This window comes from Oncorhynchus nerka, linkage group LG25 (assembly GCF_034236695.1).
Source record: "Oncorhynchus nerka isolate Pitt River linkage group LG25, Oner_Uvic_2.0, whole genome shotgun sequence".
Taxonomy (NCBI): Eukaryota; Metazoa; Chordata; class Actinopteri; order Salmoniformes; family Salmonidae; genus Oncorhynchus; species Oncorhynchus nerka.
This window is the reverse complement of record NC_088420.1, coordinates 1,986,084-2,012,971: the sequence shown is the minus strand read 5'-3', so window position 1 is coordinate 2,012,971 and position 26,888 is coordinate 1,986,084. Positions and strand designations below refer to the sequence as shown.

Genomic DNA, 26,888 nt, shown 5'->3' with positions numbered 1-26,888 from the left:
ATACAAGGGGGTGTAGAAGGTTAGAATACAAGGGGGTGTAGAAGGAGTTAGAATACAAGAGACAGGTACATCAGGGGCGTAGAAGGAGTTAGAATACAAGAGACAGGTACATCAGGGGGTGTAGAATAGTTAGAATACATCAGGGGTGTAGAAGGAGTTAGAATACAAGAGACAGGTACATCAGGGGTGTAGAAGGAGTTAGAATACAAGAGACAGGTACATCAGGGGTGTAGAAGGAGTTAGAATACAAGAGACGGGTACATCAGGGGGTGTAGAAGGAGTTAGAATACAAGAGGGGGTGTAGAAGGAGTTAGAATACAAGAGACAGGTACATCAGGGGGTGTAGAAGGAGTTAGAATACAAGAGACAGGTACATCAGGGGTGTAGAAGGAGTTAGAATACAAGAGACAGGTACATCAGGGGGTGTAGAAGGAGTTAGAATACAAGAGGGGGTGTAGAAGGAGTTAGAATACAAGAGGGGGTGTAGAAGGAGTTAGAATACAAGAGACAGGTACATCAGGGGTGTAGAAGGAGTTAGAATACAAGAGGGGTGTAGAAGGAGTTAGAATACAAGAGGGTGTAGAAGGAGTTAGAATACAAGAGACAGGTACATCAGGGGTGTAGAAGGAGTTAGAATACAAGAGACAGGTACATCAGGGGTGTAGAAGGAGTTAGAATACAAGAGACAGGTACATCAGGGGGTGTAGAAGGAGTTAGAATACAAGAGACAGGTACATCAGGGGTGTAGAAGGAGTTAGAATACAAGAGACGGGTACATCAGGGGCGTAGAAGGAGTTAGAATACAAGAGGGGTGTAGAAGGAGTTAGAATACAAGAGACAGGTACATCAGGGGGGTGTAGAAGGAGTTAGAATACAAGAGACAGGTACATCAGGGGGGTGTAGAAGGAGTTAGAATACAAGAGACAGGTACATCAGGGGTGTAGAAGGAGTTAGAATACAGAGGGGTGTAGAAGGAGTTAGAATACAAGAGGGGGTGTAGAAGGAGTTAGAATACAAGAGACAGGTACATCAGGGGTGTAGAAGGAGTTAGAATACAAGAGACAGGTACATCAGGGGTGTAGAAGGAGTTAGAATACAAGAGACAGGTACATCAGGGGTGTAGAAGGAGTTAGAATACAAGAGACAGGTACATCAGGGGTGTAGAAGGAGTTAGAATACAAGAGACAGGTACATCAGGGGTGTAGAAGGAGTTAGAATACAAGGGGTGTAGAAGGGTACATCAGGGGGGTGTAGAAGGAGTTAGAATACAAGAGACGGGTACATCAGGGGTGTAGAAGGAGTTAGAATACAAGAGACGGGTACATCAGGGGGTGTAGAAGGAGTTAGAATACAAGAGGGTACATCAGGGGTAGAAGGAGTTAGAATACAAGAGACGGGTACATCAGGGGTGTAGAAGGAGTTAGAATACAAGAGGGGGTGTAGAAGGAGTTAGAATACAAGAGACAGGTACATCAGGGGGTGTAGAAGGAGTTAGAATACAAGAGACAGGTACATCAGGGGGTGTAGAAGGAGTTAGAATACAAGAGACGGGTACATCAGGGGGTGTAGAAGGAGTTAGAATACAAGAGACGGGTACATCAGGGGGCGTAGAAGGAGTTAGAATACAAGAGACGGGTACATCAGGGGGCGTAGAAGGAGTTAGAATACAAGAGGGAAGAGGGGGTGTAGAAGGAGTTAGAATTACAAGAGGGGGTGTAGAAGGAGTTAGAATACAAGAGGGGGTGTAGAAGGAGTTAGAATACAAGAGACAGGTACATCAGGGGGTGTAGAAGGAGTTAGAATACAAGAGACAGGTACATCAGGGGGTGTAGAAGGAGTTAGAATACAAGAGACGGGTACATCAGGGGTAGAAGGAGTTAGAATACAAGAGACATCAGGGGGGGTGTAGAAGGAGTTAGAATACAAGAGACAGGTACATCAGGGGGTGTAGAAGGAGTTAGAATACAAGAGACAGGTACATCAGGGGTGTAGAAGGAGTTAGAATACAAGAGACGGGTGTAGAATACAGTTAGAATACAAGAGGGGTGTAGAAGGAGTTAGAATACAAGAGGGGTGTAGAAGGAGTTAGAATACAAGAGACAGGTACATCAGGGGTGTAGAAGGAGTTAGAATACAAGAGGTACATCAGGGGTAGAAGGAGTTAGAATACATCAGGGGGTGTAGAAGGAGTTAGAATACATCAGGGGGTGTAGAAGGAGTTAGAATACAAGAGACAGGTACATCAGGGGGCATAGAAGGAGTTAGAATACAAGAGACAGGTACATCAGGGGTGTAGAAGGAGTTAGAATACAAGAGACAGGTACATCAGGGGTGTAGAAGGAGTTAGAATACAAGAGGGGGTGTAGAAGGAGTTAGAATACAAGAGGGGGTGTAGAAGGAGTTAGAATACAAGAGACAGGTACATCAGGGGGTGTAGAAGGAGTTAGAATACAAGAGACGGGTACATCAGGGGTGTAGAAGGAGTTAGAATACAAGAGACGGGTACATCAGGGGGTGTAGAAGGAGTTAGAATACAAGAGGGTGTAGACGGGTACATCAGGGGGTGTAGAAGGAGTTAGAATACAAGAGACAGGTACATCAGGGGGTGTAGAAGGAGTTAGAATACAAGAGACGGGTACATCAGGGGGCGTAGAAGGAGTTAGAATACAAGAAGAGGGTGTACATCAGGGCGTAAGTTAGAAGGAGGGGTGTAGAAGGAGTAGAATACAGGGGGTGTAGAAGGAGTTAGAATACAAGAGACAGGTACATCAGGGGTGTAGAAGGAGTTAGAATACAAGAGACAGGTACATCAGGGGGCGTAGAAGGAGTTAGAATACAAGAGACAGGTACATCAGGGGCGAAGGAGTTAGAATACAAGAGACGGGTACATCAGGGGGTGTAGAAGGAGTTAGAATACAAGAGACAGGTACATCAGGGGTGTAGAAGGAGTTAGAATACAAGAGACGGTACATCAGGGGGTGTAGAAGGAGTTAGAATACAAGAGACGGGTACATCAGGGGTGTAGAAGGAGTTAGAATACAAGAGAGTATTGTAGAAGGAGTTAGAATACAGAGGGGTGTAGAAGGAGTTAGAATACAAGAGACAGGTACATCAGGGGTGTAGAAGGAGTTAGAATACAAGAGGGGGGTGTAGAAGGAGTTAGAATACAAGACAGGGGGTGTAGAAGGAGTTAGAATACAAGAGACAGGTACATCAGGGGTGTAGAAGGAGTTAGAATACAAGAGACAGGTACATCAGGGGTGTAGAAGGAGTTAGAATACAAGAGACAGGTACATCAGGGGTGTAGAAGGAGTTAGAATACAAGGGGGTGAGAAGGTTAGAATACAAGAGGGGTGTAGAAGGAGTTAGAATACAAGAGACAGGTACATCAGGGGCGTAGAAGGAGTTAGAATACAAGAGACAGGTACATCAGGGGGGTAGAAGGAGTTAGAATACAAGAGACGGGTACATCAGGGGTGTAGAAGGAGTTAGAATACAAGAGGGTGTAGAAGGAGTTAGAATACAAGAGACAGGTACATCAGGGGGTGTAGAAGGAGTTAGAATACAAGAAGGTACATCAGGGGTGTAGAAGGAGTTAGAATACAAGAGACAGGTACATCAGGGGGTGTAGAAGGAGTTAGAATACAAGAGACAGGTACATCAGGGGGCGTAGAAGGAGTTAGAATACAAGAGAGGGTACATCAGGGGGTGTAGAAGGAGTTAGAATACAAGAGACAGGTACATCAGGGGGTGTAGAAGGAGTTAGAATACAAGAGGGGTGTGGAATACAAGAGTGTAGATACAGAGGGGTGTAGAAGGAGTTAGAATACAAGAGACAGGTACATCAGGGGGGTGTAGAAGGAGTTAGAATACAAGAGACAGGTACATCAGGGGGCGTGTAGAAGGAGTTAGAATACAAGAGACAGGTACATCAGGGGGTGTAGAAGGAGTTAGAATACAAGAGACAGGTACATCAGGGGTGTAGAAGGAGTTAGAATACAAGAGACAGGTACATCAGGGGCGTAGAAGGAGTTAGAATACAAGAGACAGGTACATCAGGGGGTGAAGAAGGAGTTAGAATACATCAGGGGGTGTAGAAGGAGTTAGAATACATCAGGGGTGTAGAAGGAGTTAGAATACAAGAGACGGGTACATCAGGGGCGTAGAAGGAGTTAGAATACAAGAGACGGGTACATCAGGGGCGTAGAAGGAGTTAGAATACAAGAGGGGTGTAGAAGGAGTTAGAATACAAGAGACAGGTACATCAGGGGGTGTAGAAGGAGTTAGAATACAAGAGACAGGTACATCAGGGGTGTAGAAGGAGTTAGAATACAAGAGACAGGTACATCAGGGGGCGTAGAAGGAGTTAGAATACAAGAGACGGGTACATCAGGGGCGTAGAAGGAGTTAGAATACAAGAGGCAGGTACATCAGGGGGTGTAGAAGGAGTTAGAATACAAGAGGGGTGTAGAAGGAGTTAGAATACAAGAGACAGGTTACATCAGGGGTGTAGAAGGAGTTAGAATACAAGAGACGGGTACATACAGGGGTGTAGAAGGAGTTAGAATACAAGAGACGGGTACATCAGGGGTGTAGAAGGAGTTAGAATACAAGAGGGGTGTAGAAGGAGTTAGAATACAAGAGGGGTGTAGAAGGAGTTAGAATACAAGAGACAGGTACATCAGGGGTGTAGAAGGAGTTAGAATACAAGAGACAGGTACATCAGGGGTGTAGAAGGAGTTAGAATACAAGAGACAGGTACATCAGGGGTGTAGAAGGAGTTAGAATACAAGAGACAGGTACATCAGGGGGTGTAGAAGGAGTTAGAATACAAGAGACAGGTACATCAGGGGTGTAGAAGGAGTTAGAATACAAGAGACGGGTACATCAGGGGTAGAAGGAGTTAGAATACAAGAGACCGGGTACATCAGGGGTGTAGAAGGAGTTAGAATACAAGAGGGGTGTAGAAGGAGTTAGAATACAAGAGACAGGTACATCAGGGGTGTAGAAGGAGTTAGAATACAAGAGACAGGTACATCAGGGGTGTAGAAGGAGTTAGAATACAAGAACAGGTACATCAGGGGTGTAGAAGGAGTTAGAATACAAGAGACAGGTACATCAGGGTGTAGAAGGAGTTAGAATACAAGAGACAGGTACATCAGGGGTGTAGAAGGAGTTAGAATACAAGAGACAGGTACATCAGGGGCGTAGAAGGAGTTAGAATACAAGAGACAGGTTAGAATACAGGGGTGTAGAAGGAGTTAGAATACAAGAGACAGGTACATCAGGGGTGTAGAAGGAGTTAGAATACAAGAGACAGGTACATCAGGGGTGTAGAAGGAGTTAGAATACATCAGGGGGTGTAGAAGGAGTTAGAGAATACATCAGGGGTGTAGAAGGAGTTAGAATACAAGAGACGGGTACATCAGGGGCGTAGAAGGAGTTAGAATACAAGAGACAGGTACATCAGGGGTGTAGAAGGAGTTAGAATACAAGAGACAGGTACATCAGGGGGTGTAGAAGGAGTTAGAATACAAGAGACAGGTACATCAGGGGCGTAGAAGGAGTTAGAATACAAGAGACAGGTACATCAGGGGGTGAAGAAGGTTAGAATACATCAGGGACGGGTACATCAGGGGTGTAGAAGGAGTTAGAATACAAGAGACGGGTACATCAGGGGCGTAGAAGGAGTTAGAATACAAGAGACGGGTACATCAGGGGTAGAAGGAGTTAGAATACAAGAGACGGGTACATCAGGGGGCGTAGAAGGAGTTAGAATACAAGAAGAGAGGGGTGTAGAAGGAGTTAGAATACAAGAGGGGGTGTAGAAGGAGTTAGAATACAAGAGACAGGTACATCAGGGGGTGTAGAAGGAGTTAGAATACAAGAGACAGGTACATCAGGGGTTGTAGAAGGAGTTAGAATACAAGAGACAGGTACATCAGGGGGTGTAGAAGGAGTTAGAATACAAGAGACGGGTACATCAGGGGTGTAGAAGGAGTTAGAATACAAGAGACGGGTACATCAGGGGTGTAGAAGGAGTTAGAATACAAGAGACGGGTACATCAGGGGGTGTAGAAGGAGTTAGAATACAAGAGGAAGAGGGGTGTAGAAGGAGTTAGAATTACAAGAGGGGTGTAGAAGGAGTTAGAATACAAGAGGGGTGTAGAAGGAGTTAGAATACAAGAGACAGGTACATCAGGGTGTAGAAGGAGTTAGAATACAAGAGACAGGTACATCAGGGGCGTAGAAGGAGTTAGAATACAAGAGACAGGTACATCAGGGGGTGTAGAAGGAGTTAGAATACAAGAGACAGGTACATCAGGGGTGTAGAAGGAGTTAGAATACAAGAGACAGGTACATCAGGGGTGTAGAAGGAGTTAGAATACAAGAGACAGGTACATCAGGGGTGTAGAAGGAGTTAGAATACAAGAGACGGGTACATCAGGGGGTGTAGAAGGAGTTAGAATACAAGGGGGTGTAGAAGGAGTTAGAATACAAGAGGGGGGGGCGTAGAAGGAGTTAGAATACAAGAGACAGGTACATCAGGGGTGTAGAAGGAGTTAGAATACAAGAGGGTGTACGGGGAGTTAGAATACAAGGGGTGTAGAAGGAGTTAGAATACAAGAGGGGGTGTAGAAGGAGTTAGAATACAAGAGACAGGTACATCAGGGGGTGTAGAAGGAGTTAGAATACAAGAGACAGGTACATCAGGGGTGTAGAAGGAGTTAGAATACAAGAGACAGGTACATCAGGGGTGTAGAAGGAGTTAGAATACAAGAGACAGGTACATCAGGGGTGTAGAAGGAGTTAGAATACAAGAGACAGGTACATCAGGGGTGAAGAAGGAGTTAGAATACATCAGGGGGTGTAGAAGGAGTTAGAATACATCAGGGGGTGTAGAAGGAGTTAGAATACAAGAGACGGGTACATCAGGGGCGTAGAAGGAGTTAGAATACAAGAGACATCAGGGGGTGTAGAAGGAGTTAGAATACAAGAGACGGGTACATCAGGGGGCGTAGAAGGAGTTAGAATACAAGAGGGGGTGTAGAAGGAGTTAGAATACAAGAGGGGTGTAGAAGGAGTTAGAATACAAGAGACAGGTACATCAGGGGTGTAGAAGGAGTTAGAATACAAGAGACAGGTACATCAGGGGTGTAGAAGGAGTTAGAATACAAGAGACAGGTACAACAGGGGGTGTAGAAGGAGTTAGAATACAAGAGACGGGTACATCAGGGGGTGTAGAAGGAGTTAGAATACAAGAGGGGTACATCAGGGGGGTAGAAGGAGTTAGAATACAAGAGGGGGTGGGGCGTAGAAGGAGTTAGAATACAAGAGACAGGTACATCAGGGGGTGTAGAAGGAGTTAGAATTACAAGAGGGGGTGTAGACAGGTTAGAATCAGAGGGGTGTAGAAGGAGTTAGAATACAAGAGACAGGTACATCAGGGGGTGTAGAAGGAGTTAGAATACAAGAGACAGGTTACATCAGGGGTGTAGAAGGAGTTAGAATACAAGAGACAGGTACATCAGGGGCGTAGAAGGAGTTAGAATACAAGAGACGGGTACATCAGGGGCGTAGAAGGAGTTAGAATACAAGAGACGGGTACATCAGGGGTGTAGAAGGAGTTAGAATACAAGAGACAGGTACATCAGGGGGTGTAGAAGGAGTTAGAATACAAGAGACAGGTACATCAGGGGTGTAGAAGGAGTTAGAATACAAGAGGGGTGTAGAAGGAGTTAGAATACATCAGGGGGTGTAGAAGGAGTTAGAATACAAGAGACAGGTACATCAGGGGGTGTAGAAGGAGTTAGAATACAAGAGACGGGTACATCAGGGGGTAGAAGGAGTTAGAATACAAGATAAGGAGGTACATCAGGGGGTGTAGAAGGAGTTAGAATACAAGAGACAGGTACATCAGGGTGTAGAAGGAGTTAGAATACAAGAGGGTGTCAGGGGGTGTAAAGGAGTTAGAATACAAGAGACAGGTACATCAGGGGTGTAGAAGGAGTTAGAATACAAGAGACAGGTACATCAGGGGGTGTAGAAGGAGTTAGAATACAAGAGACGGGTACATCAGGGGTGTAGAAGGAGTTAGAATACAAAGACAGGTACATCAGGGGTGTAGAAGGAGTTAGAATACAAGAGACGGGTACATCAGGGGGCGTAGAAGGAGTTAGAATACAAGAGACGGGTACATCAGGGGGCGTAGAAGGAGTTAGAATACAAGAGGGAAGAGGGGGTGTAGAAGGAGTTAGAATTACAAGAGGGGGTGTAGAAGGAGTTAGAATACAAGAGGGGGTGTAGAAGGAGTTAGAATACAAGAGACAGGTACATCAGGGGGTGTAGAAGGAGTTAGAATACAAGAGACAGGTACATCAGGGGGCGTAGAAGGAGTTAGAATACAAGAGACAGGTACATCAGGGGGCGTAGAAGGAGTTAGAATACAAGAGACGGGTACATCAGGGGGTGTAGAAGGAGTTAGAATACAAGAGGGGGGGTGTAGAAGGAGTTAGAATACAAGAGACAGGTACAGGGGGTCAGAATACAAGAGGGTGTAGAAGGAGTTAGAATACAAGAGACAAGTACATCAGGGTGTAGAAGGAGTTAGAATACAAGAGGGGTGTAGAAGGAGTTAGAATACAAGAGGGGGTGTAGAAGGAGTTAGAATACAAGAGACAGGTACATCAGGGGTGTAGAAGGAGTTAGAATACAAGAGGGGGTGTAGAAGGAGTTAGAATACAAGAGGGGGTGTAGAAGGAGTTAGAATACAAGAGACAGGTAGAAGGGGTTAGAAGGAGTTAGAATACAGAGACAGGTACATCAGGGGTGTAGAAGGAGTTAGAATACAAGAGACAGGTACATCAGGGGGTGTAGAAGGAGTTAGAATACAAGAGACAGGTACATCAGGGGGTGTAGAAGGAGTTAGAATACAAGAGACAGGTACATCAGGGGGCGAAGAAGGAGTTAGAATACAAGAGACAGGGTAGATCAGGGGTGTAAGAAGGAGTTAGAATACATCAGGGGTGTATTAGAATACATCAGGGGGTGTAGAAGGAGTTAGAATACAAGAGACGGGTACATCAGGGGCGTAGAAGGAGTTAGAATACAAGAGACGGGTACATCAGGGTGTAGAAGGAGTTAGAATACAAGAGGGGGTGTAGAAGGAGTTAGAATACAAGAGACAGGTACATCAGGGGTGTAGAAGGAGTTAGAATACAAGAGACAGGTACATCAGGGGGCGTAGAAGGAGTTAGAATACAAGAGACAGGTACATCAGGGGGCGTAGAAGGAGTTAGAATACAAGAGACGGGTACATCAGGGGGTGTAGAAGGAGTTAGAATACAAGAGGGGGTGTAGAAGGAGTTAGAATACAAGAGACAGGTACATCAGGGGGTGTAGAAGGAGTTAGAATACAAGAGGGGGTGTAGAAGGAGTTAGAATACAAGAGGGGTGTAGAAGGAGTTAGAATACAAGAGGGGGTGTAGAAGGAGTTAGAATACAAGAGACAGGTACATCAGGGGGTGTAGAAGGAGTTAGAATACAAGAGACAGGTACATCAGGGGGTGTAGAAGGAGTTAGAATACAAGAGACAGGTACATCAGGGGGCGTAGAAGGAGTTAGAATACAAGAGACAGGTACATCAGGGGGTGTAGAAGGAGTTAGAATACAAGAGACAGGTACATCAGGGGTGTAGAAGGAGTTAGAATACAAGAGACAGGTACATCAGGGGCGTAGAAGGAGTTAGAATACAAGAGACAGGTACATCAGGGGGTGAAGAAGGAGTTAGAATACATCAGGGGGTGTAGAAGGAGTTAGAATACATCAGGGGGTGTAGAAGGAGTTAGAATACAAGAGACGGGTACATCAGGGGGCGTAGAAGGAGTTAGAATACAAGAGACGGGTACATCAGGGGGTGTAGAAGGAGTTAGAATACAAGAGGGGGGGGTGTAGAAGGAGTTAGAATACAAGAGACAGGTACATCAGGGGGTGTAGAAGGAGTTAGAATACAAGAGACAGGTACATCAGGGGGCGTAGAAGGAGTTAGAATACAAGAGACAGGTACATCAGGGGGCGTAGAAGGAGTTAGAATACAAGAGACGGGTACATCAGGGGGCGTAGAAGGAGTTAGAATACAAGAGACGGGTACATCAGGGGGTGTAGAAGGAGTTAGAATACAAGAGACAGGTACATCAGGGGGTGTAGAAGGAGTTAGAATACAAGAGACAGGTACATCAGGGGTGTAGAAGGAGTTAGAATACAAGATACGGGTACATCAGGGGCGTAGAAGGAGTTAGAATACAAGAGGGGGTGTAGAAGGAGTTAGAATACAAGAGGGGGTGTAGAAGGAGTTAGAATACAAGAGACAGGTACATCAGGGGTGTAGAAGGAGTTAGAATACAAGAGACGGGTACATCAGGGGCGTAGAAGGAGTTAGAATACAAGAGACAGGTACATCAGGGGTGTAGAAGGAGTTAGAATACAAGAGACAGGTACATCAGGGGTGTAGAAGGAGTTAGAATACAAGAGACAGGTACATCAGGGGGTGTAGAAGGAGTTAGAATACAAGAGACGGGTACATCAGGGGGTAGAAGGAGTTAGAATACAAGAGACGGGTACATCAGGGGGTGTAGAAGGAGTTAGAATACAAGAGGGGGGTGTAGAAGGAGTTAGAATACAAGAGACGGGTACATCAGGGGGTGTAGAAGGAGTTAGAATACAAGAGACGGGTACATCAGGGGGTGTAGAAGGAGTTAGAATACAAGAGACGGGTACATCAGGGGGTGTAGAAGGAGTTAGAATACAAGAGGGGGTGTAGAAGGAGTTAGAATACAAGAGACAGGTACATCAGGGGGTGTAGAAGGAGTTAGAATACAAGATACGGGTACATCAGGGGGCGTAGAAGGAGTTAGAATACAAGAGGGGTGTAGAAGGAGTTAGAATACAAGAGGGGGTGTAGAAGGAGTTAGAATACAAGAGGGGTGTAGAAGGAGTTAGAATACAAGAGACAGGTACATCAGGGGGTGTAGAAGGAGTTAGAATACAAGAGACGGGTACATCAGGGGGCGTAGAAGGAGTTAGAATACAAGAGGGGGTGTAGAAGGAGTTAGAATACAAGAGGGGGTGTAGAAGGAGTTAGAATACAAGAGGGGGTGTAGAAGGAGTTAGAATACAAGAGGGGGTGTAGAAGGAGTTAGAATACATCAGGGGGTGAAGAAGGAGTTAGAATACAAGAGACGGGTACATCAGGGGGTGTAGAAGGAGTTAGAATACAAGAGACGGGTACATCAGGGGTGTAGAAGGAGTTAGAATACAAGAGGGGGTGTAGAAGGAGTTAGAATACAAGAGACAGGTACATCAGGGGTGTAGAAGGAGTTAGAATACAAGAGACAGGTACATCAGGGGCGTAGAAGGAGTTAGAATACAAGAGACAGGTACATCAGGGGTGTAGAAGGAGGTAGAATACAAGAGACAGGTACATCAGGGGTGTAGAAGGAGTTAGAATACAAGAGACAGGTACATCAGGGGTGTAGAAGGAGTTAGAATACAAGAGACAGGTACATCAGGGGCGTAGAAGGAGTTAGAATACAAGAGACAGGTACATCAGGGGGAAGAAGGAGTTAGAAGGGGGTGTAGAATACACATCAGGGGGTGTAGAAGGAGTTAGAATACATCATCAGGGGGTGTAGAAGGAGTTAGAATACAAGAGACAGGTACATCAGGGGTGTAGAAGGAGTTAGAATACAAGAGACGGGTACATCAGGGGGTGTAGAAGGAGTTAGAATACAAGAGGGGAGTTATCAGGGGTGTAGAAGGAGTTAGAATACAAGAGACGGGTACATCAGGGGGCGTAGAAGGAGTTAGAATACAAGAGACGGGTACATCAGGGGGTGTAGAAGGAGTTAGAATACAAGATACGGGTACATCAGGGGGCGTAGAAGGAGTTAGAATACAAGAGGGGGTGTAGAAGGAGTTAGAATACAAGAGGGGGTGTAGAAGGAGTTAGAATACAAGAGGGGGTGTAGAAGGAGTTAGAATACAAGAGACAGGTACATCAGGGGGTGTAGAAGGAGTTAGAATACAAGAGACGGGTACATCAGGGGGTGTAGAAGGAGTTAGAATACAAGAGACGGGTACATCAGGGGGTGTAGAAGGAGTTAGAATACAAGAGACAGGGTACATCAGGGGCGTAGAAGGAGTTAGAATACAAGAGACGGGTACATCAGGGGCGTAGAAGGAGTTAGAATACAAGAGGAAGAGGGGTGTAGAAGGAGTTAGAATACAAGAGGGGGCGTAGAAGGAGTTAGAATACAAGAGGGTGTAGAAGGAGTTAGAATACAAGAGGGGGGGTGTAGAAGGAGTTAGAATACAAGAGGGTGTAGAAGGAGTTAGAATACAAGAGGGGTGTAGAAGGAGTTAGAATACAAGAGACAGGTACATCAGGGGTGTAGAAGGAGTTAGAATACAAGAGACAGGTACATCAGGGGCGTAGAAGGAGTTAGAATACAAGAGACAGGTACATCAGGGGCGTAGAAGGAGTTAGAATACAAGAGACAGGTACATCAGGGGTGTAGAAGGAGTTAGAATACAAGAGACAGGGGGGGTGTAGAAGGAGTTAGAATACAAGGGAAGAGGAGTACATCAGGGGGTACATCAGGGGGTAGAAGGAGTTAGAATACAAGAGACAGGTACATCAGGGGGTGTAGAAGGAGTTAGAATACAAGAGACAGGTACATCAGGGGGTGTAGAAGGAGTTAGAATACAAGAGACAGGTACATCAGGGGGTGTAGAAGGAGTTAGAATACAAGAGACAGGTACATCAGGGGTGTAGAAGGAGTTAGAATACAAGAGACAGGTACATCAGGGGTGAAGAAGGAGTTAGAATACATCAGGGGTGTAGAAGGAGTTAGAATACAAGAGACAGGTACATCAGGGGGTGTAGAAGGAGTTAGAATACAAGAGGGAAGAGGGGGTGTAGAAGGAGTTAGAATACAAGAGACAGGTACATCAGGGGGTGTAGAAGGAGTTAGAATACAAGAGACAGTTAGTACATCAGGGGGTGTAGAAGGAGTTAGAATACAAGAGACAGGTACATCAGGGGTGTAGAAGGAGTTAGAATACAAGAGACAGGTACATCAGGGGTGTAGAAGGAGTTAGAATACAAGAGACCGGTACATCAGGGGTGTAGAAGGAGTTAGAATACAAGAGACAGGTACATCAGGGGAGTGAAGAAGGTACATCAGTTTAGAATAGAATACATCAGGGGGTGTAGAAGGAGTTAGAATACATCAGGGGGTGTAGAAGGAGTTAGAATACATCAGGGGTGTAGAAGGAGTTAGAATACATCAGGGGGTAGAAGGAGTTAGAATACGGGTACATCAGGGGGCGTAGAAGGAGTTAGAATACAAGAGACGGGTACATCAGGGGGCGTAGAAGGAGTTAGAATACAAGAGACGGGTACATCAGGGGGTGTAGAAGGAGTTAGAATACAAGAGACGGGTACATCAGGGGGTGTAGAAGGAGTTAGAATACAAGAGACGGGTACATATACAAATATTTACGCATAAATAAACGTAGTTCACAGTGAGGACATTTCTTTTTTTTGCTGAGTTCATATGATCTAATGCAGCCTGGTGTGTGGATATATATATAAAATATATATAGAATATATCCACACACACCAGACTGCATTAGATCAGGTGGTGTAGAAAACATGAAGCAGTGACCCCAACTATGACAACAAATGTCTTTTCTATAGCTCAAGCTCAATTGGTCTTTCCGTAACGCCTTGCATCATTGCCTCCAGAAAGTCTCACATTCCTGTGACCATCTCCCCCAAATCATTTAGAGAAGGAAACGAGGAGAGAGGAAGCGAGTAAACAAAGAAAGAATCATTGAGAAAGGACCTCAGATGAGTTTCCTTACCCTGCTTCCACAGATCAGTAGCTCCACCTCCTCAGGTCTAAATAAACACTTGAGAGGCGACTCGTTGGTGACCATCTGGAAGCCCCTCCTGAAGGCTTTGAACTGGCGCTTCACACTCTTATTAAGTATGTAATCACTATACAGAGAGACAAACTCCTGGAGATCACAGAAACACAGATAGGACCAGTCAAAATTAAATGGCATCATTCCCTTCCACTGTATCAACTTATTTCATACTTCAGTGGTCCTGTGACAGACTAGATACTCCAGTCAGTCAGTGGTCCTGTGACAGACTAGATACTTCAGTCAGTCTGGTTCTGTGATAGAGGAGTATCTAATCTATGGGTCGTTCTGGACAGGGCTACAACAAAATATTAATTTCTATTGTTCTCACTAAAAGGTATCTTATCTTTCTATTGTCCACACACTAGTCCTGTGACAGACTAGATACCTCAGTCAGTCAGTCAGTGGTCCTGTGACAGACTAGATACCTCAGTCAGTCAGTCAGTGGTCCTGTGACAGACTAGATACTTCAGTCAGTCAGTCAGTGGTCCTGTGACAGACTAGATACCTCAGTCAGTCAGTCAGTGGTCCTGTGACAGACTAGATACCTCAGTCAGTCAGTCAGTCAGTGGTCCTGTGACAGACTAGATACTTCAGTCAGTCAGTCAGTGGTCCTGTGACAGACTAGATACCTCAGTCAGTGGTCCTGTGACAGACTAGATACTTCAGTCAGTCAGTCAGTGGTCCTGTGACAGACTAGATACTTCAGTCAGTCAGTCAGTGGTCCTGTGACAGACTAGATACCTCAGTCAGTGGTCCTGTGATAGACTAGATACCTCAGTCAGTCAGTCAGTGGTCCTGTGACAGACTAGATACCTCAGTCAGTCAGTCAGTGGTCCTGTAACAGACTAGATACTCCAGTCAGTCAGTGGTCCTGTGATAGACTAGATACCTCAGTCAGTCAGTCAGTGGTCCTGTGACAGACTATATACTTCAGTCAGTCAGTCAGTGGTCCTGTGACGGACTAGATACTCCAGTCAGTCAGTCAGTGGTCCTGTGACAGACTAGATACTCCAGTCAGTCAGTCAGTGGTCCTGTGACAGACTAGATACTCCAGTCAGTCAGTGGTCCTGTGACAGACTAGATACCTCAGTCAGTCAGTGGTCCTGTAACAGACTAGATACTCCAGTCAGTCAGTGGTCCTGTGACAGACTAGATACTCCAGTCAGTCAGTGGTCCTGTGACAGACTAGATACTTCAGTCAGTCAGTCAGTGGTCCTATGACAGACTAGATACTTCAGTCAGTCAGTCAGTGGTCCTGTGACAGACTAGATACTCCAGTCAGTCAGTCAGTGGTCCTGTGACAGACTAGATACTCCAGTCAGTCAGTGGTCCTGTGACAGACTAGATACTTCAGTCAGTCAGTCAGTGGTCCTGTGACAGACTAGATACCTCAGTCAGTCAGTCAGTGGTCCTATGACAGACTAGATACCTCAGTCAGTCAGTCAGTGGTCCTGTGACAGACTAGATACCTCAGTCAGTCAGTGGTCCTGTGACAGACTACATACTTCAGTCAGTCAGTCAGTCAGTGGTCCTGTGACAGACTAGATACTTCAGTCAGTCAGTCAGTGGTCCTGTGACAGACTAGATACCTCAGTCAGTCAGTCAGTGGTCCTGTGACAGACTAGATACCTCAGTCAGTCAGTCAGTGGTCCTGTGACAGACTAGATACCTCAGTCAGTCAGTCAGTCAGTGGTCCTGTAACAGACTAGATACCTCAGTCAGTCAGTGGTCCTGTGACAGACTAGATACTCCAGTCAGTCAGTCAGTGGTCCTGTGACAGACTAGATACTCCAGTCAGTCAGTCAGTCAGTCAGTGGTCCTGTGACAGACTAGATACCTCAGTCAGTCAGTCAGTGGTCCTATGACAGACTAGATACTCCAGTCAGTCAGTCAGTGGTCCTGTGACAGACTAGATACTCCAGTCAGTCAGTCAGTGGTCCTGTGACAGACTAGATACCTCAGTCAGTCAGTCAGTCAGTCAGTGGTCCTGTGACAGACTAGATACCTCAGTCAGTCAGTCAGTCAGTCAGTGGTCCTGTGACAGACTAGATACCTCAGTCAGTCAGTCAGTGGTCCTGTGACAGACTAGATACTCCAGTCAGTCAGTGGTCCTGTGACAAAATAGATACCTCAGTCAGTCAGTCAGTGGTCCTGTGACAGACTAGATACTTCAGTCAGTCTGGTTCTGTGATAGATTAGATACTCCTCTATGGGTCGTTCTGGACAGGGCTACAACAAAATATTAATTTATATTGTTCTCACTAAAAGGTATCTTACCTTTCTATTGTCCACACTAACAGGTATCTTGTCCCCGTTTTCCTTCAGGTCATAAGTGACGGGGTCTCCAAACAGGTCAGTCTGTGAGATCTGGAAGGTGATCATCATGTCCTCCTCCACATCCCCCTCATAGTCCAGCAGCTCCTTCAGACTCTGGTACTGAACCTGGCATAGGAGAGACCCCAGGCTGTCAGTCAGTATAAATGGGAGAGACCACCAATACGTATTTAACAGAGGGTTAAGAGCGCTATATTAATACGTAGCTAGAGGGTTAAGAGCGCTATATTAATAGGTAGCTAGAGGGTTAAGAGCGCTATATTTATACGTAGCTAGAGGGTTAAGAGCGCTATATTAATACGTAGCTAGAGGGTTAAGAGCGCTATATTAATACGTAGCTAGAGGGTTAAGAGCGCTATATTAATACGTAGCTAGAGGGTTAAGAGCGCTATATTAATAGGTAGCTAGAGGGTTAAGAGCGCTGTATTAATACGTAGCTAGAGGGTTAAGAGCGCTATATTAATACGTAGCTAGAGGGTTAAGAGCGCTATATTAATACGTAGCTAGAGGGTTAAGAGCGCTATATTAATACGTAGCTAGAGGGTTAAGAGCTATTAATACGTAGCTAGAGGGTTAAGAGCGCTATATTAATACGTAGCTAGAGGGTTAAGAGCGCTATATTAATACGTAGCTAGAGGGATAAGAGCGCTATATTAATACGTAGCTAGAGGTTAAGAGCGCTATATTAATACGTATTAGCTAGAGGGTTAAGAGCGCTATATTAATACGTAGCTAGAGGGTTAAGAGCGCTATATTAATACGTAGCTAGAGGGTTAAGAGCGCTATATTAATAGGTAGCTAGAGGGTTAAGAACGCTATATTAATACGTAGCTAGAGGGATAAGAGCGCTATATTAATACGTAGCTAGAGGGTTAAGAGCGCTATATTTATACGTAGCTAGAGGGTTAAGAGCGCTATATTAATACGTAGCTAGAGGGTTAAGAGCGCTATATTTATACGTAGCTAGAGGGTTAAGAGCGCTATATTAATACGTAGCTAGAGGGTTAAGAGCGCTATATTAATACGTAGCTAGAGGGTTAAGAGCGCTATATTAATACGTAGCTAGAGGGTTAAGAGCGCTATATTAATACGTAGCTAGAGGGTTAAGAGCGCTATATTAATACGTAGCTAGAGGGTTAAGAGCGCTATATTAATACGTAGCTAGAGGGTTAAGAGCGCTATATTAATACGTAGCTAACAGAGGGTTAAGAGCGTTATATTAATACGTAGCTAGAGGGTTAAGAGCGCTATATTAATACGTAGCTAGAGGGTTAAGAGCGTTATATTAATACGTAGCTAGAGGGTTAAGAGCGCTATATTAATAGGTAGCTAGAGGGTTAAGAGCGTTATATTAATACGTAGCTAGAGGGTTAAGAGCGCTATATTAATAGGTAGCTAGAGGGTTAAGAGCGCTATATTAATAGGTAGCTAGAGGGTTAAGAGCGCTATATTAATAGGTAGCTAGAGGGTTAAGAGCGCTATATTAATACGTAGCTAGAGGGTTAAGAGCGCTATATTAATAGGTAGCTAACAGGAATAATGCTATATTATGAAATTACAAGGTTTTTAATAAAAATGTAATACACAGCTCTTGTAGTAGTTGTCTAACTACTACTTTTTAATTACATAGACCGATTAAAAATTACATTTAAAAATATTTCAGCAAGTTCCAGTACCGGATGTGAGTCTGCCAGGTCCAGATAGGTGCCTTTCTTCCCCATCAGTTTCCTGTAGACCACCATGGGAAAGTGAACATCCAGGATACAGTTGTTGTAGATGGCCAGGCCCAAGACGATGCCTATCAGGGTGAACTGGGCCTCGTTCTCCAGAGAGGGTGGGTTGAACCAGAACAGCTTGGTGGACTCGTCATATGTAAACATGCCTAGAGGAGGGAGGGAGCACTGGACATTAATACCAAGAAATCAGATGGACAATTTGTTTGTGTTCAAGTTTAAAACTTTGTCAAAATATTTTTATTTTTATAGAAATGTGTCTATGGCCAACATACAGTGGCCAAGTGTTCAGATCCCTTGAATTTTTCCACATTTTGTTTCGTTACAGCCTTATTCTAAAATGGACAACAAAACTGTTTTACGTCATCAATCGACAGACAATACCCCATAATGACAAGGCTCAAACGGGCTTTGGGAAATTTTTGCAAAAACCTGAAATATCACATTTACATAAGTTTTCAGACCCATTACTTTTGTATTTATTATGGATCCCCATTTAGTTCCTGCCAAGGCAGCAGCTACTCTTCCTGGGGTTTATTATGGATCCCCATTAGTTCCTGCCAAGGCAGCAGCTACTCTTCCTGGGGTTTATTATGGATCCCCATTAGTTCCTGCCAAGGCAGCAGCTACTCTTCCTGGGGTTTATTATGGGTCCCCATTAGTTCCTGTCAAGGCAGCAGCTACTCTTCCTGGGGTTTATTATGGATCCCCATTAGTTCCTGCCAAGGCAGCAGCTACTCTTCCTGGGGTTTATTATGGATCCCCATTAGATCCTGCCAAGGCAGCAGCTACTCTTCCTGAGGTTTATTATGGATCCCCATTAGTTCCTGTCAAGGCAGAAGCTACTCTTCCTGGGGTTTATTATGGATCCCCATTAGTTCCTGCCAAGGCAGCAGCTACTCTTCCTGGGGTTTATTATGGATCCCCATTAGTTGATGCCAAGGCTAGCTAGCCAGCTAGCCCCGAATAGCAGCACAGTAGAAACTCACTCAACAACGATTGATTAGTGTAGTGTCAACAACGTTTATTCAACAACGCAGCCTCTGCCAGCTTTCAAAATCATTTTAATCATTTTAGTCAATAAGATTCTTGCTACATTCCCAGACAGTCCACTTGTCATTCCAATCTCCTTTGCATTAGCAGGCCTCTTGTGTAGCCTGTCAACTATGTGTCTGTCTATCCCTGTTCTCTCCTCTCTGCACAGACCATAAAACGCTCCATGGGTAATCTGTGGTCCCAGACCCACGAGTTCCAGGTCTCCGGTAGCCTCTGGAACTGCCGATCTGCGGCCAACAAGGCAGAGTTCATCTCCGCCTATGTCTCCCTCCAGTCCCTCGACTTCTGGCACTGACGGAAACATGGATCACCACAGACAACACTGCTTGTGTCTCTTCGTCTGCCCACGTGTTCTCGCACACCCCGAGAGCTTCTGGTCAGCGGGGTGGTGGCACCGGGATCCTCATCTCTCCCAAGTGGTCATTCTCTCTTTCTCCCTTACCCATCTGTCTATCGCCTCCTTTGTTCCATGCTGTCACAGTTAAAGCCCTTTCTGCTTAACATCCTTATCATTTATCGCCTCCAGGTTCCCTCGGAGAGTTCATCAATGAGCTTGATGCCTTGATAAGCTCCTTTCCTGAGGACGGCTCACCTCTCACAGTTCTGGGCAACCTCCCCACGCCTACCTTTGACTCATTCCTCTCTGCCTCCTTCTTTCCACTCCTCTCCTCTTTTGACCTCACCCTCTCACCTTCCCCCCTACTCACAAGGCAGGAAATACGTCTTTACTAGATGCTGTTCTTCCACTAACCTCGAACTCCCTCCAAGTCTCCGACCACTACCTTGTATCCTTTTCCCTCTCGCTCTCATCCAACACTTCCCACACTGCCCCTATGGTATCGCGCCCGTCCCAACCTTCGCTCTCTCTCCCCCGCTACTCTCTCCTCTTCCATCCTATCATCTCTTCCTCTGCTCAAACCTTCTCCAACCTATCTCCTGATTCTGCCTCCTCAACCCTCCTCTCCTCCCTTTCTGCATCCTTTGACTCTCTATGTCCCCTATCCTCCAGGCCGGCTCGGTCCTCCCCTCCCGCTCCGTGTAGTCATTGCTCACAGAACAGGGCTCCGGAGCCGATGGAGGTTCCACCTGACATCCTTTCACTCCCTCCTCTCTACATTTTCCTCTTCTCTCTCTGCTGCTCCACTTTCTACCACTCTAAATTCCAAGCATCTGCCTCTAACCCTAGGAGTTCTTTGCAACCTTCTCCTCCCTCCTGAATCCTCCTCCCCCTCCCCCTCCTCCCTCTCTGCAGATGACTCTCAACCATTTTGAAAAGAAGGTACTCCGATCCTCGGCTAAGTCAAACGAGTGGTTCTGCTCACACTGCCCTACCCTGTGCACCTCTTTCTCCCTCTCTCTCCAGATGAAATCTCTCTTGTGACGTACAACCTGCCCGCTTGACCCTATCCCCTCCTCTCTTCTCCAGACCATTTCCGGAGACCTCCTCCCTTACCTCACCATGGCTCATCAACTCATCCCTGACCGCTGGCTACTTCCGTCTTCAAGAGAGCGAGAGTTGCACCCCCTTCTGAAAAACCTACACTCGATCCCTCCGATGTCAACAACTACAGACCAGTATCCCTTCTTTCTTTTCTCTCTCAAAACTCTTGAAGTGCCGTCCTTGGTCAGCTCTCCCGCTATCTCTCTCAGAATGACCTTCTTGATCCAAATCAGTCAGGTTTCAAGACTAGTCATTCAACTGAGACTGCTCTTCTCTGTAAGGAGCGCTCCGCACTGGAAAGCTAACTCTCTCTCCTCTGCTCTCATCCTTCTAGACCTATCGGCTGCCTTCGATACTGTGAACCATCAGATCCTCCTCTCCACCCTCTCCGAGTTGGGCATCTCCGGCGCGGCCCACGCTGGATTGCGTCCTACCTGACAGGTCGCTCCTACCAGGTGGCGTGGCGAGAATCCGTCTCCACACCACGTGCTCTCACCACTGGTGTCCCCCAGGGCTCTGTTCTAGGCCCTCTCCTATTCTCGCTATACACCAAGTCACTTGGCTCTGTCATAACCTCACATGGTCTCTCCTATCATTGCTATGCAGACGACACACAATTAATCTTCTCCCCTTTCCCCTTCTGATGACCAGGTGGCAATCGCATCTCTGCATGTCTGGCAGACATATCCGTGTGGATGACGGATCACCACCTCAAGCTGAACCTCGGCAAGACGGAGCTGCTCTTCCTCCCGGGGAAGGACTGCCCGTTCCATGATCTCGCCATCACGGTTGACAACTCCATTGTGTCCTCCTCCCAGAGCGCTAAGAACCTTGGCGTGATCCTGGACAACACCCTGTCGTTCTCAACTAACATCAAGGCGGTGGCCCGTTCCTCCAGGTTCATGCTCTACAACATCCGAGAGTACAGAACACAGGAAGCGGCGCAGGTCCTAATCCAGGCACTTGTCATCTCCCGTCTGGATTACTGCAACTAGCTGTTGGCTGGGCTCCCTGCCTGTGCCATTAAACCCCTACAACTCATCCAGAACGCCGCAGCCCGTCTGGTGTTCAACCTTCCCAAGTTCTCTCACGTCACCCCGCTCCTCCGCTCCCTCCACTGGCTTCCAGTTGAAGCTCGATCCGCTACAAGACCATGGTGCTTGCCTACGGAGCTGTGAGGGGAAGCACCTCAGTACCTCCAGGCTCTGATCAGGCCCTACACCCAAACAAGGGCACTGTCCACCTCTGGCCTGCTCGCCTCCCTACCACTGAGGAAGTACAGTTGAGCCCAGTCAAAACTGTTCTGGCCCCCCAATGGTGGAACAAACTCCCTCACGAGGACAGCGGAGTCAATCACCACCTTCCGGAGACACCTGAAACCCCACCTTTTAAGGAATACCTAGGATAGGATAAAGTAATCCCTCTCACCCCCTCCCCTGAAAAGATTTAGATGCACTACTGTTCCACTGGAGGTCATAAGGTGAATGCACCAATTTGTAAGTCGCTCTGGATAAGAGCGTCTGCTAAATGACTTAAATGTAAATGTAAATGTAAGGCAGCAGCTACTCTTCCTGGGGTCCAACAACATTAAGGCAGTTTATTCAATTTTAAAAACATTACAGTACATTCCCAGACAGTGTCCCCCTCAGGCCCCTACTCCACCACATATATACAGTACTAAATCCATGGGTACGTGTGAGAATAGTGCGTATGCTATTGTGTGTTAGTTTGTGCCTATGTTTGTGTTGTTTCACAGTCCCCGCTGTTCCATACGTTTATTCGTTTTGTTTTTTAAAATCTGATTCTGCTGCTGCATCAGTTACCTGGAATAGAGTTCCATGTAGTCATGGCTCTATGTAGTACTGTGGAATAGAGTTCCATGTAGTCATGGCTCTATGTAGTACTGTGGAATAGAGTTCCATGTAGTCATGGCTCTAGGTACTGTGGAATAGAGTTCCATGTAGTCATGGCTCTATGTAGTACTGTGGAATAGAGTTCCATGTAGTCATGGCTCTATGTAGTACTGTGGAATAGAGTTCCATGTAGTCATGGCTCTATGTAGTACTGTGGAATAGAGTTCCATGTAGTCATGGCTCTATGTAGTACTGTGGAATAGAGTTCCATGTAGTCATGGCTCTATGTAGTACTGTGGAATAGAGTTCCATGTAGTCATGGCTCTATGTAGTACTGTGTGCCTCCCATGGTCTGTTTTGGATATGGGGGACTGTGAAGAGACCTCTGGAAGGCATGTCTTGTGCTGTGTGCCAGTAGTTCAGACAAACAGCTCGGTGCATTCAACATGTGCATTCAACACCTCTCACAAATACAAGTAGTGATTAAGTCAAGCTCTCCTCCTATTTGAGTCAGGAGAGATTGACATGCATATGATTAATATTAGCTGTGTGTGTACATCCAAGGGTTCTCAATTAATTGCAATTTTCTTAAGTTCTTTGATGTGGCAGCTGACCACAAGACTGAACAGTAGTCCAGGTGTGACAGAACTAGGGCCTGTAGGACCTGCCTTGTTGATAGTGTTGTTAAGGTAGAAACTAGGGCCTGTAGGACCTGCCTTGTTGATATTGCTGTCTAGAAGGTAGAAACTAGGGCCTGTAGGACCTGCCTTGTTGATAGTGTTGTTAAGAAGGTAGAAACTAGGGCCTGCAGGACCTGCCTTGTTGATAGTGCGGTTAAGGTAGAAACTAGGACCTGCCGGACCTGCCTTGTTGATAGTGTTGTTAAGAAGGTAGAAACTAGGACCTGTAGGACCTGCTTTGTTGATAGTGCTGTTAAGAAGGTAGAAACTAGGACCTGTAGGACCTGCCTCGTTGATAGTGTTGTTAAGAAGGTAGAAACTAGGGCTTGAAGGACCTGCCTTGAAGATAGTGTTGTTAAGAAGGTAGAAACTAGGGCCTGTAGGACCTGCCCTGTTGATAGTGTTGTTAAGAAGGTAGAAACTAGGGCCTGTAGGACCTGCCTTGTTCATAGTGTTAAGAAGGTAGAAACTAGGGCCTGTAGGACCTGCCTTGTTCATAGTGTTAAGAAGGTAGAAACTAGGACCTGTAGGGCCTGCCTTGTTGACCATGTTGTCAAGAAGGTAGAAACTAGGGCCTGTAGGACCTGCCTTGTTGATAGTACTGTTAAGTAGATGGAGCAGCTCCTTATCATGGACAGACTCGATACTATTGTATCAATATGTTTTGACCATGACAGTTTATAATTCAAGGTAATTCTAAGCAGTTTAGTCTCCTCAACTTGCTCAATTTCCACAATGACAACATTTAGTTGAGGTTTAGGGTTTAGTTAACGATTTGTCCCAAACACAATGCTTTTAGTTTTTAAATATTTTATATATTTAGGACTAACTTTTGTTCCTTGCCACTCAATCTGAAACAAACTGCAACTCTTTGTTAAGTGTTGCAGTCATTTCAGTCGCTTGTAGTAGCTGACGTGTATAGTGTTGAGTCATCTGAAAACATAGACACTCTGGCTTTCCTCTAAGTCAGTGGCAATTCATTAGTTAAGTACTTTGTTGAAGCACCTTTGGCAGTGATTACAGCCTTGAGTCTTCTTGGGTATGACACTACAAGCTTGGCACACCTTTATTTGGGGAGTTTCTCACATTCTTCTCTGCAGATCCTCTCAAGCTCCGTCAGGTTGGATGGTGAGTGTCGCTGCACAGCTATTTTCAAGTGTCTCCAGAGATGTTTGATCGGGTTCAAGTACGGGCTCTGGCTGGGCCAATCAAGGACATTCAGAGACTAATCCCGAAGCTACTCCTGTGTTATCTTGGCTGTGTGCTTAGCGTCATTGTCCTGTTGGAAGGTGAACCTTCGTGCTCAGGAGCAAATTTTCATCAAGGATTTCTCTGTACTTTGCTCCGTTCATCTTTGCCTCGATCCTGACTAGTCTCCCAATCCCTGCCGCTGAAAAACATCCCCACAACATGTGGCTGCCACCACCATTTTTCACCGTAGGGATGGTGCCAGGTTTCCTCCAGACATGACGCTTGGCATTCAGGCCAAAGATTTTAATCTCGGTTTCTTGTTTCTCATGGTCAGAGTCCTTTAGGTGCCCTTTTAAAAACTCCAAGCAGGCTGTCGTGTGCTTGTTACTGAGGAGTGGCTTCCGTCTAGCCACTCTACCATGAAGGCCTGATTGGTAGAGTGCTGCAGACATGGTTGTCCTTCTGGAAGGTTTTCCCATCTCCAAAGAGGAACTCCGGAGCTCTGTCAGAATGCCCATCGGGTTCTTGGTCACCTCTATGACCAAGGCACTTCTCACCTTATTGCTTAGTTTGGTGCTGCGGCCAGCTCTAGGAAGAGTCTTGGTGGTTCCAAATTTCTTCCATTTAAGAATGATGGAGGCCGCTGTGTTCTTGGGGACCTTCAATGCTGCAGAAATTGTTTGGTACCCTTCCCCAGATCTGTGCCTCGACACAATCTCGTCTCTGAGCTCTCCAGACAATTCCTTCGACCTCATGGCTTGGCTTTTGCTCTGTCAACAACTGTTGGACCTTACATAAACAGGTGTGTGCTTTTCCAAATCATGTCCAATCAATTGAATTTACCACAGATGGACTCCAATCAAGTTGGAAAAACATCTCAAGGATGATCAATGAGAGTTCAATTGAGTTTAATAGCAAAGGGTCTGAATACTGTAAGGTATATGTTTTTTATATTTTATACATTAGCAAAAACGTTTTGTCATTATATGCAGATTGATGAGGATTTTTTTGTTTTTTTTTGTTTCCATTTTAGAGTAAGGTAATGTAACAAAATGTGGAAAAACAGAAGGGGTCTTGAAACATTTCTACATACAGTGCGTTAGGACAGTGTCTTTGGATTACATATAACATGTATAAAACGCAAAGCCCGAGAGATGTTTTATGAAAGTTTTATGTCTTATTTATTTCTGAATCTGCAATTTCACTGGATGTTGGCCAGGTGGGACGCTAGATGGGACGCTAGGTTAAACAGCTTGAAAAATTCCAGAAAATGATGTCATGGCATTAGACGCTTCTCATAGGCTAATTGACTCAATTGGAGGTGTACCTGTGGATGTATTTCAAGGCCTACCTTCAAACGCAGTGCCTCTTTGCTTGACATCATGGGAAAATCAAAAGAAATCAGCCAAGTCCTCAGAAAATAAATTGTGGACTCCCACAAGTCTGGTTCATCCTTGGGAGCAATTTGTGTCTTGATTCAACCACAGATACAGTTAAATTCCAAGCAGAACATCTCACCAATATCAGGGTTGAACATCTCCTCCAGGACGAGCTGGAAGAACTCTTTAGAGACCCCTCCCTCGTCAACGCCCTGCTCTCCTTCAAACTCTACAAACAGCTGCTTCCTCAAGTCCGCAGGGTTCTCCATGGCGATCATCTCCAACTGTAGGACGCAGACCATTAGGTTAGGAGAGGGACAGACAAATAGAGGAACCCTTCCCATTCACCTTAGCACTAGCCTGGTCTTGGTCGACCGAGAGTCGTCTGTTCTTTCCACCAATCGATTGGTAGAAATGTTAAAACGTGTATTTTTCCATATATAGACACATCCAATGTGTTTTAAATCAAATCAATGATATGCACTGAGCTTGTCTGACAAAATAATTAAGACACAGATGACTAGAGGGAGTCCGACCGACCGACCGATTGACATGGCCGCTCTGCTCCTAAGCAACTCTGCAGTATTATTTTGGTTTTTGTTATTTCTTACATTAGCCCAGAATGTTCTTTGCGTATTTACATACAGACGGAAATCCCTCACCTGCATTTCAAACATAAATAATACTTATCTGATTTGGATACTTTGTTCGTACCCCCCAAGGTGCATGAACTTATCTTAGGCTACTCCAAGATGCCACGGAGACGAGGTATTCGGAGTGGACTTCTAGTCCGAGTCAGGAGGCGTACACACCATCCACCGCTTCTGAGTATATTACTGGTGAATGTTCAGTCCCTGGACAATAGAGTAGATGAGCTCAGGGCGAGGACCTCCTTCCAGAGAGACATGACCTCGAATACCTGAAATGCTGACCATATTACCTCCAAAGAGAATTCTCTTTGGTTATTGTTGCAGCCATATCGCAATATATTCCCCGATACCACGACGGCCCTCAAGGTTCTACACTAGACTTTGCGCAAATGGAAACCACATAACCCGAGGAAACATTTATTGTAGCTAGGGACAAAGCAAATCTGAGGAAAACGCTACGGAAGTTCTACAAACACATTGGCTATAGTACTTGAGCTTCAAAAACTACCATTGTTACTCTCCCTTCCGGGTGGCTACAAGGCCCCTTTCCTCCTTTCGGCAAATCAGATGACGACTCCA

General features: G+C 45.6%; 1 protein-coding gene across 1 annotated transcript in view; it reads right to left on the bottom strand.

Moving 5' to 3' along the window:
* The window catches only part of LOC115123580 (ubiquitin-protein ligase E3A-like), a 68,712-nt gene that overhangs the window by 33,788 nt on the left and 8,036 nt on the right, over positions 1-26,888 (bottom strand). The window contains exons 2-5 of the mRNA XM_065009955.1: positions 25,799-25,943; positions 18,003-18,208; positions 16,270-16,434; positions 13,927-14,082 (exon numbers count right to left, since the gene is read on the bottom strand). Coding sequence (XP_064866027.1) covers positions 13,927-14,082; positions 16,270-16,434; positions 18,003-18,208; positions 25,799-25,943 — 672 coding nt within the window. The remainder of the gene's footprint in view (positions 1-13,926; positions 14,083-16,269; positions 16,435-18,002; positions 18,209-25,798; positions 25,944-26,888) is intronic.